Genomic DNA, 15,686 nt, shown 5'->3' on the forward strand with positions numbered 1-15,686 from the left:
GGTACCCTTACCTTCTCCACATGGTAGTCTGTCCACCATACACATTCCTGCTTCTGCCTTGCCTTCTGTCGCAGGACACAGGTCGCGTCATCTATCCGGATCCCCAAAGACTTCATCTCAGAGCCTGGTTACTACATGGCTCTCAGAATCTGAAATGATATGTTCCTCAGAGGTACAAAACATTATTAAACAGCTGTAGGACAACTACCCCGACTCACATACGTACATAAGTGGAAGCAATTTGACTCATGATGCCAACGCAAACAGACTACATCTCTGTCATCCCCCGTACCTCTTATTTTAGATTACTTACTGGAACTCAAACGGGCCTCTCCATGAGTTTGATCCATGTACATCTGTCAGCCATCATGACATTTCATCATAAAGGTGATGGATTCTTTGTTTTCACACATCTGCTTATTAAATGTTTCCTAAACGGTCTCTCCACCTACTGTCCAGAACTTAGGAACCGTAACCCGCCATGGGACTTCAACTTAGTCCTCTACATCCTCACTGGGCCCCTTTTGAGCCCATGGCTACATGCATGTTACTACACCTCTCTATGAAGGTTACATTCCTAGTGGCCATTATATCTGCCAGAAGAGTGTGGTAACTAGCAACGCTCATGGCAGACCTGCCTTATACAATCCTTTTCAATGATAAAGTATCTCTCAGACCACATATTAAGTTTTTACTTAAGGTTGTCTCATCCTTTCACCTTAACCAACCTATATACTTAACAACATTTTTTTTTAAACCACATATGGACAGATGACAATCTAGACTACATTCATTGGATGTCCGTAGGGCTATAACCTTTTACATCCATAGAACAAAATCTTTTTGCAAGTCTCCAAAACTGTTCATTTCAATCACCAAATGATCAAAAGGCAAGGCCATTTCCAAACAACGGCTATCCAAATGGATATCAGACTGTATCAAACTATTATCTCCAACATGAACGACAACTCACTACGGGGATCCGTACTCACTCTATCAGAAGTCTATCAGCCTCCATAGCATTTCTCAATAACATTCCCATTGCAGAAATTTGTAGGACCGCAACTTGGACCTCATCACACACATTTACACAGCACTGTGTGTTGCAACAACATGCATCTTTTGATACCCTGTTTGGTCACACAGTACTTTCATCCACTACAACTTCAACTCTAAACCCCCTTCTTCCGTTGGAGGGCACTGCTCTGTGAGTAGTGAAACACCCACAGGGACACCATTTGAAGAAGAGAAAGTTACTTACCTTGTGCAGTAATGGAGGGTCTTCAAGATGTGTGTCCCTGTGGGTGCTTCACTACCCTCCCTCCTCCCCTCTGCTTTGGAGTTCTATCACCAGACTGCAGTAGAGAAGGAATGGGGGTGGGTGTTGTTCACACAGCACCAGTTAACTGCCTGAACCAGTATCAGAGGGGTAGCCGTGTTAGTCTGGATCTGTAAAAGCAGCAAAGAGTCCTGTGGCACCTTGTAGACTAACAGACGTTTTGGAGCATGAGCTTTCGTAGGTGAATACCCACTTTGTCGGAGGCATGCATCCACAGGACTCTTTGCTGCCTGAACCAGCGCGAGATGACGACTGCACATGTGCGACCCAACCAGGCACTGCTACCATAAATCTCTGGTTATGAGTGCAGGAGCACATCAACACCTAAAGTGGAGCACCCACAGGGACACACATCTAGAAGAACCTCCATTACTGCACAAGGCGAATAACTTTCTCTTCCTTATCTGGATGACTGCCTAGTAAGATGCCAGACTAAGTCTCAGGTACTCTTCAATGTAGACATTATTCAAACCACTTTTGATGTGTTGGCACTTCTAATCAGTACAGAGAAATTCATACTTGTTCAAAGAATAGAATTCATTGGGCAATCCTGGACTCTACAAAGACCTGGGCTTTCCTTTTAGAGCCATGGTTCTAAACAATGCAGGTGATTGCTCTAGATCTAAAGGTACACCCTGTTACCATAGTTTGGAACTGCCTCAAACTTCTAGGACACATGGCAGCATGCATTTACATGGTGCAGCATGCCAGACTACACCTCAGATCTACAGAGTTGGATAGTCTCCGTGTACTCACTGGCCTATCAACATATACTCATGGTGGTTCAAGTACCTGCTCAGGTCTTGTCTTCCCTGGACTGCTGGTAGAAGCTATGAATGTTTGCAAGAGTTCCCTTTGCCCTTCCTCAGCAGACTCTCACCCTAGTCACAAGATGCATTAGATCTAGGTTGGGGAGCTCACTTAGGTCCCATTCAGAGTCAAAGCCTTTGGTCTTCCCAGGATCTAAGTCTCCATATAAATATCAGGGAGCTCCAGGCCATCCATCTGGCTTGCATGGTGTTCTTTCCACATATCAGATAGTGGAATTTGCTGGTGCTCTTAGAGAACATAGCAGCTATCAACCATGTAAACAAGCAATGGGCGGGGGGAGGGTGTCGATCAACAAAGTTATGCCAGGAGGCAATCCTTTGGAATTTCTGCATTACCGGTTCCATCAGCCTAAAAGCTGCTTACCTTCTGGAAGTTCAAAATACTCTGGCAGGCTGCCTGAACAGGTCTTTCGCAGGTCACCATGAATGGTCCAGTTCCATTTTCCAGTGGTGGAGAACTCCTCAAGTGGACCTATTTGCAACAAGAGAAAACAAAAAATGTCTTTTTTTTTCTCTCCTGTGTGGGTCACAGCCTGGGTTTGCTGACAGATGCTTTCCTCCTGCCCTGGTCAAAAGTCCTGGTGTATGCCTTCCCTCCATTCTGCTCCTGCCCAAAGTCTTATCCAAAGTCAAGCAAGATTCCACTCACCTTATTCTTAATAGCTCATTGGTTTTCAACTCTACTAACCTATTAATCAGACTTCCACTGTTGCTCCCAAGAAACATGGATGTGATCTCCCAGGACCACAGCCCACCTCCTTCATCCCAAATTTCATGCCTGATGCCTGACAGCAGGATGTGTCATGGCTGACAACCTTGGAACAAGTTTACTCTAAGAGGAATGCAGGAAATGTGACTAAATAGCAGGAAACATTCAACTTGCCTTACTAAATGGAAGACATTCTGCATCTGGTCCATACAAAGAGGCATACTCCCAGCTCAAGCTCCGATTTGCCATATCTTGGACTATCTGTAGTTTTTGAAAGAGCTAATCCTCGCTGTTAGTTCCATCCGAGTCCACCTGGCAGCTGTTTCAGTTTTCCACCCTACTGCGGATAACTGATCAACTTTTTCAAACCCTATGCCCATAAGATTTCTAAAGGGTTTGCTCATATTATACCCTCAGGTTCATAGCCTGATTCCACAGTGGGGTTTGCATTTAGTGCATGCTAAATTGATGGGTCCCCCATCTAAGCGTCTAGTGAGTTATTCTCTGTTACACCTGTCTCTGAAGGTGGCTTTCGGTTGCTATAACCTCACCCAGGAGAGTAGAGGAGCTGCAGGCTTTAGTATCAGAGCCTCTTTATACAATTTTCTTTAGGGACAAGATTTTCTTTTGACCTCACCCTAAATTCTTGTCTAAAGTGGTTTCCAAATTTCACATGACTCAAGTGATTTTTTTTACCAACTTTCTTTCCAAAGCCCTATTCAAGTGAAGAAGGAAAAACTCCATATTCTAGATGTTAGAGTTTTACTTTTTACCAGGATCGGACTAGACCATTCAGGTCTTCATCTCAACTCTTCATCGTGATTTCAGATAAAGGGCCACCCAGTCTCCACCCAGAGGATCTCTGCCTAGATTTTCATCTGTATTGGTTTATGCTACCAATTGGCTAATGTTGCACCTCCGAGTAAACTGATGGGTGACTTGACCAGGTCTCAGATGACTTCTGCAGCCTTTCTCACTTATGTTCCCATCCTGGATATCTGTAGGGTAGCAACCTGGTGGCATCCTGGTCATCACTCCATACATTTGCTTCTCACTATGCCATCGTTCATTAGTCTAAAGACAATGCCAGATTTGGCCGAGTGGTGCTACAATCCCTCTTCAAGTAGACTCCAAGCCCACTTCCAGTTCGAACTGCATAGAGTCACCTATAGTGGAATGGAAATGTGCAATCACTTGAAGAAAAAACTGTTCTCTACCTTTCCATAACTTGTTCTTCAAGATATGTTGCACATGTCCATTTCATAACCTGTCCTCCTTCCCCTCTCTGTTGGAGTCTTTCCATTGGGAACTGATGTAGTCTGGGGGCAACATTGCCCTTTATCTCTGCGTGCAGTGGCGTCAGGGACCAGAGGGTGCTCGTGCTTCCCCAGTGGGTAGCCTTGGAACAAGGGAAATTCTCTAACTGTGCACAAGTTGCATGCACACCTACAGTGGAATAGACATGTGCAACACATCTTGAAGAACAACAGTTATGGAAAGGTAGGTAACCATTTTTTTTTCCTAGGCATTTAGCATTCTATAGGGCCTTTGTCAGTTGCTCATAACTTTTGGTTTTATTATTTTTCATGTCTGGTTTATGATTGAGAATGAAATGTTCTGAAACTTTGAGCCAAAATGGTTCAGCAGCTTTTGAGACTGAAGAGACAGTGGGCGGGGGTGGGGGAATACACCTTTTGATGTTATAAAAAAATTTTAAATTATTTTTCATTATTTTTAACTCTCTTCTCATTGAGGTGCTAGAACTTGAAATTTGTCAGAGTCCCTAGATTGGACATGTGTTTTTGGTGGCCTAGTCAAAATCTACTATGGTTTTTTTTTAAATTCTCAAAACTTGACAAGTTATGAGAATTTATTTAAAAAACATGATTGAAACATGCCTTCAGTGTTTTAATAACCAGAGTTTTTAAATAACTTCATTCTCTGCCCATGTTCTCTTGGTATGGCACATGAGCACAACAAAGCTGGGTGGAATTTTAGCCTGTTATAAGCTTTTGAAAAAAACTGTCCAATTCAAAGTACAAGTAAATATTGAATAAGGAAAGTCTCCCTAACTCATTGTATACAAAGGAGCACAGGATGGACCATAAAAAGAACAGGAGTACTTGTGGCACCTTAGAGACTAACAAATTTATTGTAGCATAAGGTTTCATGGGCTACAGCTCACTTCATCGGATGCATGTAGTAGAAAATACAGAATGTGTGTGTGTGTGTGTGTGTGTGTGTGTGTATATATATATATATATATATATATATATATATTACACACAAGGAACATGAAACAATCGGTGTTACCATACACATTATAAGGAGAGTGATCAGTTAAGGTGAGCTGTTGTCAGCAGGAGAGAAAAATAACTGTTTGTAGTGGTAATGAAAATGGCCCATTTCCAGCACTGGACAAGGAGATATAAGGAACTGAGGGGAGGGAAAAGGAGGGGGGAAGATAAGCATGGGGAAATAGTTTTACTTTGTGTAATGGCCCATCCACTCCTAGTCTTTATTCAAACCTAATTTAATGGTGTCCAATTTGCAAATTAATTCCAATTCTGCAGTCTCTCATTGGAGTCTGTTTTTGAAGTTTTTTTTGTTGTAATATTGAGACTTTTAGGTCTGTAATCGAGTGGCCAGGGAGGTTGAAGTGTTCTCCAACTGGTTTTTGAATGTTTTTATTCTTGACATCTGATTTGTGTCCATTTATTCTTTTACATAGAGACTGTCTGCTTTGGCCAATGTACATTGCTGGCACATGATGGCATATATAACATTGGTAGATGTGCAGGTGAACGAGCCTCTGATAGTGTGGCTGATGTGATTAGGTCCTATCCAAACCAACTCCTATTGAAGAATTAGAATGACTCTCATTGATTTCAGCAGTCCTTGAATGGAGCTCCATGTGATTGAGTCAATGTTGTGTTAGAAAACTAACTTTTTGGATTTCCGGATTTTGTGTGACTTATTTCTCGATCATAATATTTTATTGATTTATTTTTTTCATTTGCTATAATACACAGGCAGCCAAGTTAATTCCTAGTAATTCCAGTATTTCAGTGGAATTAGACCAATTTGGCCCATGATTTTTCCTGTATCACTGAAAGACATTACAATATGATGAAATATCCAGTTGAATATGCTAAGTTGGGGCTTGTGGTAGACTGTTGGAAGAATGTTTAGTGGATGATCTCTCTGTGAACACTTTGTATAAGTATGTGGAATAACTTAAAAATAGTTTTTCAAATAAATAATCATGGCCCTTCAGACTCCACACCCACAGAATTTGCCACAGAATTCATCTCTAACTGCAGAGTTGTGCTTCAGAATCTGAGTTTCCTTTAAAAAAAATCATATTTCTAGACCTCATGGTTGGGAAGAAAAGCTTGAAAAGTGTGAACCATATATAAACAGGTACAGTGGAGTCTTCCTTAGTTTTTCAGCCAGCCTGAAACAATAGATTTGAGTGACGTGAACTGTCTCACACATTTTAATGTTAACTTTTAAACCTAAAGCTGACCTATAACACATTAAAAACTGAAAATATTGAAACACTGTAAAAAAGCAACCCTGAATTCAGTATCAAAATAAATAATATAAAAGCTACTGTACTGACTGGACTATTCTTTTTAAATATTTAATTCAATAAAACTCACAAATTTAAAAATGTATCTGAAACTGTTACACAACTTTCAGCAGAACACTACAGTATCTAGAAACTTTGTGGCACAATTTAGGTCCATCTTACCAGAGTACATGGCATTGCATACAAAATATTAAGCAGTATTGTTTCCATGTTAGCAATGTCGTGGAAATGTAATTCTACCATTACACATAACCATCACTTGAATCTCACAAACACCTTAGTAAATTGTGCAAGAGTTGCCAATTACAAAATTAATCCATAAACTGGATTATATTAAAATATAATTTGAACTATAATAATCAAGTTTAACATAATTCTTGAAGTAGTAGCATTATGATTGTAATATGCTGCTTATTGTATGACATAGACGTCTCTACAAAGGAAATGCAAATTTACCTAAATGTATTATTTCTACTTTTTTGACAAAAATGTGCTTTCCTTTAATCATAATATTCTTTTAATGTTATGATATTTGATAACTATAGTGGATACTAAAGACACCACTGAGGATACTTCCATGTCCAGAACCGATGGAGAAGGAACCACAGAAGAACTAAATGGTATTAATATTTTTAATTATTATAATTGTCTGTTTTCCAGTGTACAAATATGACAGAAGACCTCTTCTCTGGACCAAAGAGATTATAATTTAATTCAGATATCTTGATAATGTTTAGATCTCTGAAGGACAAAAATTAAACACTGACAAATAATGAAAAATCTTGATTGCCAAATCTGAGTTTGGCATTTTTGTCAAATGGTACTGTACACAAAATACATCATGCATTTTATAAAGTAACTCCACAGTATGTTTTTGTTACTATTTTATCAACAAGGCATACGGAAAAATTAATTATCTTGAAATCCTCATATATTGAAATGGTTAAATATTTTAGGATCTTTATTCCTGTTATACAATAAATGAATGAGTGAATGCACAGTGCTAGTCAATGTGAGTAATTGACTTACACATCTTTCGGAATATAGACTTCATAGTTTATAGCAAGAGTAGTCAATAGGTGGACCATGGGCCACATCTGGATTGCCAGCCACTTTTGAACAGACTCTGAAAATTTTATTTACTTATTATTATTTTTTATTATTTTCTCTGGAGTCTGGACCTTGACTATATCTTGACCAAGACATTTTGACCTCAACAAAAAATAATTTACTACCCCCAATGAGGTGCCAGCTTGCATTATGATTTTTATTATTTCTAACATACTATGCTGGGTCAGAGCAGTTAACACTTTGATTAGAAACCCACAAGAGAAGCTCTGAGGGTGCTAAAGGAAGTGGTAGTGGTGATTCAGTTGGTATCACTTTTCTCCCTGAGTCAATATTGAACTAATGCACCTTCTGGTGTTAGGGGTCATTGTACTGTGTAAGAGGTTATCTTTTGAATGAGACATAAAATCAAGGTCTTCAGTTGTCATTATTAAATACATTTGGAGGGAATATTCTTCAATTCATGTTGTGTAACTTCTTCAAAACTGTTGTGTAGTGTTACTGCATTCCTCCTCAGAATTGGCTGTATTTTTGAGGTCATTTAAATGACTCCTGTTTATAGGATGTACACACTAATTTGTAAAATCCGTAAAATGCTTTATAAGCCTTTTAGATGAAAAACACTGTGTAAAATGTAAGATATTAGCGATCTTTATTATTTAATTCCTTGCAAACACAATAGAAGATACATCAATAAACACATCAGAGTCAGAGGTAACTGCTGATCACCCAGAAGTTCAAGCGTTGGTAGAAGAAGCTGTAAAACTTGCAGCACAATCTCCAATAATGCTACCGGCTGAAGTATATGCTGAAGCATTAGAGGAAGCCATTACAGAGGTAAAAATACAGTACTAAAACATTCAAATATTATTTCTAATAGTTCCTTGAAATATTTTATGTATTCCCTTGCAATGTTTACTTTTCAGATTGTTTATTTGAAATGTAAATCTAGTATATTTCACATTATATAGTCTCAGTTTGATCCTACACATACTGTGGACTAGCTTACTTTAGAATGTTATATTTGTAGCCTTTTAATTAGGAGTGTCAAACTTTGATTAATTTTATATTCATTTTTTTGTTTTAGTTTCTCTGTAAACCTTCTGATGCTATTGGAATCTCAGAGCAGCAGTATAGAAAGGCTTGGATCTCTCCCACATGGCCCTTAAGCAATGTACAGTACAATATACCATTGTACTCAGCAACTGTATTGATGGTTATAGTATAATAGTGAATTAAGAGGGCTATTCCTTACTACACTGCTAAGGCTGTAACACAGAAATCTAGGACAGGTTCTTAAATCTATTATTAGAAAGCCTTGTTCTTCAGTTCTTAGGCAAAACTCCCCAATGATTGCCCGAGCAAGGACTTTAGGGTCAGGCTGTGAAGGATTCACCATTGTTTTCTTCTAAAACTGAAGACTTCCGGCCAAACTCTAAAAAGAGTAGGATTACTATTAGATCAATGAGACTGAATACGGTGTAAGGCCCCAATGCAGAAAAGCTTCCTGCTTCAGTTATGCCCTTAAGCATGTGCTTAATTTTAAACACCTACTTAAGTCTCATTGAAGTCAATGGGATTTAAGTATATGCTTAAGTGCTTTCTTGAATAGGGATCAACTTACATACACGCGTAAGTGCTTTCTTGAATTGGGGCTTGAGTTAAGAATCCTCAAGAATAGCAAAAATACATAGAGATTTTAAGGCCAGAAGGGACCACTGGATCATGTAGTCTAACCTGCCCAATAATATTTAACCCAGTTAACCCTTTATTGAGCCCAATATGTTTTGGTTGACTAAGCCAGGGATCGGCAACCTTTGGCACATGGCCTGCCAGGGTAAGCACTCTGGCAGGCTGAGCCGGTTTGTTTGCCTGCTGTGTCCGCAGGTTCGGCTGATCATGGCTCCCACTGGCCGTGGGGGCTGCAGGAAGCAGCGCAGGCCGAGGGATGTGCTGGCTGCCGCTTCCCGCAGCCCCCATTGGCCTGGAGTGGCGAACTCCAGCCAGTGGGAGCTGTGATCGGCCAAACCTGCAGACGCGGCAGGTGAACAAACCTGCCCGGCCTGCCAGGGTGCTTACCCTGGCAGACTGCGTGCCAAAGGTTGCCGATCCCTGGATAAGCTATATCTTCTGGAAAAGCATCCAGGCTTGTTTTGACAACATCAAAAGAAGGAGAATCCACCACTTCATCTAGTAGTGTGTTCCAGCGGCTAATCATTGTCATTGTTAAAAGTATTTGTTCCTTGCTTCTAATTTGAATTTGTCTGGCTTCAGCTTCCAGCCACCAGATCTTGTTAGGCTTTTCTCAGCTAGCTTGAGGAGTGCTTTAGAAACTGGTATTTTCTCACTATGAAGGTACTTACACATCATAACCAGGCAAGCTCTTGATGTTCTTTTTAAGTCTCTCATTGTAAAGCACTTTTTCCAACTTCAAATAATTTTTGTGGCTCTTTTCTGAACCCTCTTCAATTGTTGAATACACTATTTAATATGAACACCAGGACAGGATGTAGTATACTAGTATAGGTTTCACCAATACCATATACAGAAGTAAAATCCCCTCCTTTCTCCTACTCCCTATTTATACATCTAAGATCACATTATCCCTTTTTTGCCACTGCCTTGCACTGGGAGCTCATGTTGAATTGATTGTCCACTATGACTCCTATATCCTTTTCAGAGTCACTACTTTCCAGGATACATTCCTGCCAAGGGGATTGAAATCTCTGGGAACCGAAGATAGTTTCCTCACCAATCTTGAACAAAGACTATAAGATGCTGAAATTAGGTCTTAGCTATTAGAAAGCGTATTTTCATTTTTATTTGCTTGTAACCATCTCTACCTTTATTTCTTTTACTTGGCATCACTTAACCTATGTCCTTTTGTTAATGAACTTTTTTTTACTTTTAATCTGAACCAACACAGTGTTGTATTTAAATAGAAGTAATTAACTCCAGTTAATATGGTAAGCTGCTAGTTATTGTCTCTTTGAAGGAGCAAAGGAACATTACTTTTTCTCTGAATGGTCCAGGAGGGGACTGGACACTTCATGGAAGATTGTTCGGGGGAAATTCAGGTCTGGGAGTGTGTCTGCGGTCACTTCTGCATAAGATAACTGGGTGATAGAGATTAGAGTTGGGCTCTTGTGTTGTAGGCAGAATGCTGGGGTCAGAGTGTTGAATCACAGCTGCAAAGCACAGAAACACTTTAGAGGACTGCATACTTGTCTGCTGGCTGTTGGTGTCTGGGCTGTGAGCCACAGCAGCATAAGAACATAAGAACAGGTGAGACCAAAGGTCCATCTAGCCCAGTATCTGTCTACTGACAGTGGCCAATGCCAGGTGCCCCAGAGGGAGTGAACCTAACAGGCAATGATCAAGTGATCTCTCTCCTGCCATCCATCTCCATCCTCTGACAAACAGAGGCTAGGGACACCATTCCTTACCCATCCTGGCTAATAGCCATTTATGGACTTAACCTCCATGAATTCAGTGGAGTTCTCTGAATTCTAGTTCTCTTTTAAACGCTGTTATAGTCCTAGCCTTCACAACCTCCTCAGGTAAGGAGTTCCACAAGTTGACTGCGCTGCATGAAGAAGAACTTCCTTTTATTTGTTTTAAACCTGCTGCCTATTTGTTTTAAACCAGCAAAGGATTTGAGGCATGCAGGGTTACAGGGCAGGTGGTGACACAACCACTCATTGGTCTGGATTCCACATTCTTTGTACCTAGATGCATAACCTTGCATTTGGATGTATTTAATGCATTTTCTTTTCTTAGAAGAGTAATGCTCATTCCACTTAAGCTACCACAGCTTTTAAAGTGTAACTACCATTTTGTCAATCTTGGAAATCTGCAAAACTGCAACATAAAGTTTAATTTTTTTGTGATCAGTATTAGACTCTGAAGATAGGTCAGATGCCTGCCTCAGAAAAGTAGTTGTGCAGTTTCTTCTTAATTTGGGATATTTTTCAGCTCCCCTTCAAGTAATCTTGCTTAATAAACTTCAGAAGTAGAGACCCTGATGAAGGAGAAAACAATATTACACACCTGTAATTGAAGTTATTGGTGACTTAACTCTCTTATCCACAGTCACCCTCTCTCTATCTAATTCTTTGGAATTCTGCTTCTGATCAAGCAGTTAGGGACTGTGGGAGTGGGCCTTCCTTTTCAGATGTTGTGTAGGTAGGTACCCTACTGTATCTACAATATGGTTTGTGTGGCTACAATATGGTTCTGCTGTCATGAATGCATCTGCTGTCATGGTTGAATTTGGTAGGATCTCCCAACATACAGTGCTAACTTCAGATCTGGTGAAAAATCAGTGCTGTTTTACAGCTGGTCTGAATTTTCTCTGATATCTGAAGACTCCTAGAAAAGAGTAGGTATATTAGATATGCATTGATCTTTACCTGACATTGTTTAATGCCACAGATTAGCCCTTGAGGGAGAAGCAAGAGTACCCTTGTATGAAAAGAACTGAAACACAGACAGACAAACATATTTGAAAAGATTTTTTTTTTCTGAGCAGGGAAGAAGAAAAATTTACCGTAGTCCCCAATAGCTACTGCTGTAACAGAATGGCTTAAACCCTGTTTGTTTTTCTATGAGCACCTGAAGAGTTCAGAGAAGTGCTTAAAAAGTCACTAGGATGTGTTTCAAAGCTGCATAATGGTCTACATATTTCATATGACCAGAGGCTTATACAAGGGTCTTTATTTTAGATTTGCTAGCCAGTTTGTAACTCTTATTCCTGAGACCTGAATCTAAGTTCTCTGTAGTCATTTTTTGAAAACTACAGTGTATTTTTATACATTCATCTCCATTTGTTCTGTTATATTCTTTCTTCATTCAGGCACATAAGTTACAAATCTCTTCTATAACTAATAAAAAGACCCTTTATTGGAAAGAAAAATGACATTGAAACAGGTTAATACAATGCAGAAATAATTTGTATTGTCTGCTTTTCTAAACAATTCACTGATGTTATTGTATTTATCATTTTGTTTTACAACTAAATCCAACATTTTGTAACAGCTCACTAAGAAGAACAAAGACAGGTTTCCTGGGGCTCCAGAAAAAGGAGGATGGGTACTGGACAACTATCCTACAACATCAGAGCATTGGTTAGCCTTGTCAGAAAAAGGCCTCTTACCTGACACTGTCGTCTGTCTTAAGAATATAGAAAAAAATGGTTAGTAAATGTTTTACTTTTAAAGCATAAAAATTAAAATCTTTTCCCAATTTTGATGTCTTTTGCTTGAGTTATTGTTATAAGAAATGTCTGTTAAAGTGTACTTATGTCCCACTAGCAATTTTGTAGGACCTTGCCACTATATCAAAAGGGATCTGTTTCTCTTCCTGCCTTTTTTTTTATAATTTTGTCTGTAATGCAAGTCTCCTCCATCCACACAAAACATGCAAACATAATTCCATCCACAAACCTAGATACTGACAAACATAACAGCACACCTCCTGTAACTGTGTGTCAGTGGATCACAACTGAGAATACCAAATTCAGGACAACCTGCCAAAAAATAGGGCAGACACACCCCAAAACTGGAGATTATTTTCCCATGAGATATGCCAAACCAGCAACAAAAGTAAACTTCTGTTTCACCACACTGGCTAACAAGAAGTCAGAAAAGCAGTTTCCTATGTATTCCAGTCCTTGTAGCACCACTAAAAACACTAGATTTAATGACTGGTTCTTTAAAACCAATTTCATCAGATAAAAGGTTCTTCTGATCCCAAAGGACCAGCCACACAGCCAGGTCAATATATAATGCAGATCTTACCCAAAAATCACTCCATTGCCAATCCTTTACTATCTAAAGGTTTATTTATAAAAAGAAAGAAAAAAAGATGAGAGTTAAAATTGGTTAAAGGAGTCAAATACATACAATAATTGCAAAGTTCTTGGTTCAGGCTTGTAGCAGTGATGGAATAAACTGCTGTCTTAAGTCAAGTCTCTGGTTGCTTCTAAATCATTGGAAGGTCCTCACTCCCTTGGTTAGAATGCTCCCATTAGTGTAAGTCCATAGTCCATAGGTTTGAGCAGGAAAGAGGCCAAATGGAAATATTTCCAGGGCCTTTTATAGCTTCTGCCATGTGGAGGGAAATCTGTTGTTTCAAACAAAGGCCTCAGCACAGCTAGTGGGAAATTACAGGTAGCAAGATGGTGTTTGGAGTCACATTGGCAAACATGTCCATGAATGATTTTGCTTAGTCACAGCAGGGAAGTCCATTAAGTGTAGATAGGTGTCTTCCATGGTCCACTGTGAGTTAAGTGTTCCTTGATGAGCCACTTAATTTGAATAGTCCCTGCAAGATGTGCAGGCTAATTACCCTAGGAGCAAACATTTGAAATATAGGTATAGATGCTCATAACTTCAAATACAAAAATGATACATACATAACCATTCCGTAGACACCTTACTTGACGTAATTTGTACAAGATTTCTTGCAATTAGATAACAGTGGTAGCAACAATGATCTACATGGTCATATTTAATAAGATAACATCACACTTCCTCACTACATCACCTAAATAACTCTATTAGTGGGTTATAGCCCACGAAAGCTTATGCCCAAATAAATTTGTTAGTCTCTAGTGTGCCACAAGGACTCCTCATCATTTTTGCTATTACAGACTAACACAGCTACCCCTCTGAAATCTATTAGAAACATTAAAAAAGGCAGCTTCTGAAAATGCTAACTATTGTTACAAATAATTTCCACTTAAAACAGTTGCTCCAAACAAGTAACACACTTAAACACAACAATCAACTAAAAATCTACACCATACACAAACTATCTTCTTCAATGCAGCACCAATTCAGTATTCCCAGCAATTAAATACGTACATTTCTAACCACTTCAATACAGACAGTTAAAAATTGCATGTTTTGTGTGGAGGTGACAAAAGGAAGCCTGTGTGTTTGGCTATGAGCAAAGTAATATGGAGAAATCAAAAATCAAGAGATGGCTAAGGAACAAACTAAGTAGTTTCTGTTTTTTTTTATAGCTGTATTAGTGGATTATCCCCTTAACTATTTTAAATGTTTTGTTGGGGTAAATTTTTACAAATTCTGTGTCTGCTTTTCACTTGTATCTTTTAATAGAAATAATAGCCCACTTCTTCATTTCTAGAGCACTTTGAGCCATTGTTTCATAGGCCACACCCTCAGTTGGTCTAAATCAGCCTTTCTCAAATGTGGCCACCATGGCTGGATGCGGCCAACAGGGGATTTTCTTGCCACCACAGCTTCTGGCTGGTGATTGGGGGGACAAAGAAGCGGCCTTCCCCTGGGCCACCAGGATGGGTTGGACTCTGCCCTCTGGAGCCACAAATGCCAGAGGAGCAGAAAGCTCGTGTGAGTTCCCCATCTTCCCTGGGGCAATGGGGCTCAGGCTTCCTGCTCCAGCCCTGGGGTGATGGGTGGCAGGCTCCAGCCATGCAGCGGTGGGATCCGGCCATGGGCTCTGTCCCCCGGTCCCTCACACATCACCCCTGGTCCTTGCTGCCTCCTCCAGCCCCTCACCCATCCACCCCCAGCCGCCTCCCTACCCACCTCCCCATCCAAGGCTTAATTTGTCTTCTGGCTTGCCAGGGCTGAGTAAATCTGCTGTGAAAAGTGATATGTGTATGTTTGTTAATATCACTTTCTACTGCCTCCCAGCTAGCTAACAAGTCTGCTGCTATGAAAAGTAGAAACAGGCTTACTAGCTAGCAAGTCTAAAAAAAATAAAAACAAAAAACAAAAGAAACAACAACAAAAAAGACAACATACAAAGCACCTTATTTGTGTTTCTGTTCTGTTTGGGTCCAGAAAAGAATAGAGACAACTGTGTTTGTTTTTTTTCAAACTGTGTAATAAAAACAAACAAAAAACCCAACACTTGCATAAATAAGTTACTATGATTTGGACATGCACACGTGCATAGGTATTAGTTTTTCCTAAAGTTAATTAAGCATTTTAGGAAAAATTGTCATAGCAGCTACCAGCAAGAGTAGGTGGCCACATTCTGAGGTCACCAAAAATTTTGTTGTGACAATCCCTGAAATCAGCATAGCTCTATTAATTAAATGGAGATATACCTGTCAACGGTATATCCCTGTATCTGTTTGCCAAACCAAATGGA

At 39.6% G+C, this 15,686-nt stretch overlaps 1 protein-coding gene across 14 annotated transcripts in view; it reads left to right on the forward strand.

The window, feature by feature from the left end:
* Positions 1 to 15,686, forward strand: part of AK9 (adenylate kinase 9) — a 219,026-nt gene that overhangs the window by 84,521 nt on the left and 118,819 nt on the right. For 10 of the 14 annotated variants that reach the window (XR_005595877.1, XR_005595879.1, XR_005595878.1 and 7 more), the window contains exons 16-19: positions 7,019 to 7,093; positions 8,224 to 8,378; positions 8,629 to 8,715; positions 12,579 to 12,735. Coding sequence is in view for 11 of the 14 variants with exons in the window: in XM_039529143.1 (XP_039385077.1) it covers positions 7,019 to 7,093; positions 8,224 to 8,378; positions 8,629 to 8,715; positions 12,579 to 12,735 (474 nt within the window). In the remaining 3 variants the exon portion in view is untranslated. Of the gene's footprint in view, positions 1 to 7,018; positions 7,094 to 8,223; positions 8,379 to 8,628; positions 8,716 to 10,696; positions 10,815 to 12,578; positions 12,736 to 15,686 lie in introns of those variants that run through there. The other 4 variants (XM_039529146.1, XM_039529144.1, XM_039529152.1 and 1 more) reach the window with 3 other exon arrangements.

This window comes from Mauremys reevesii, linkage group 3 (genome assembly GCF_016161935.1).
Source record: "Mauremys reevesii isolate NIE-2019 linkage group 3, ASM1616193v1, whole genome shotgun sequence".
Taxonomy (NCBI): domain Eukaryota; kingdom Metazoa; phylum Chordata; order Testudines; family Geoemydidae; genus Mauremys; species Mauremys reevesii.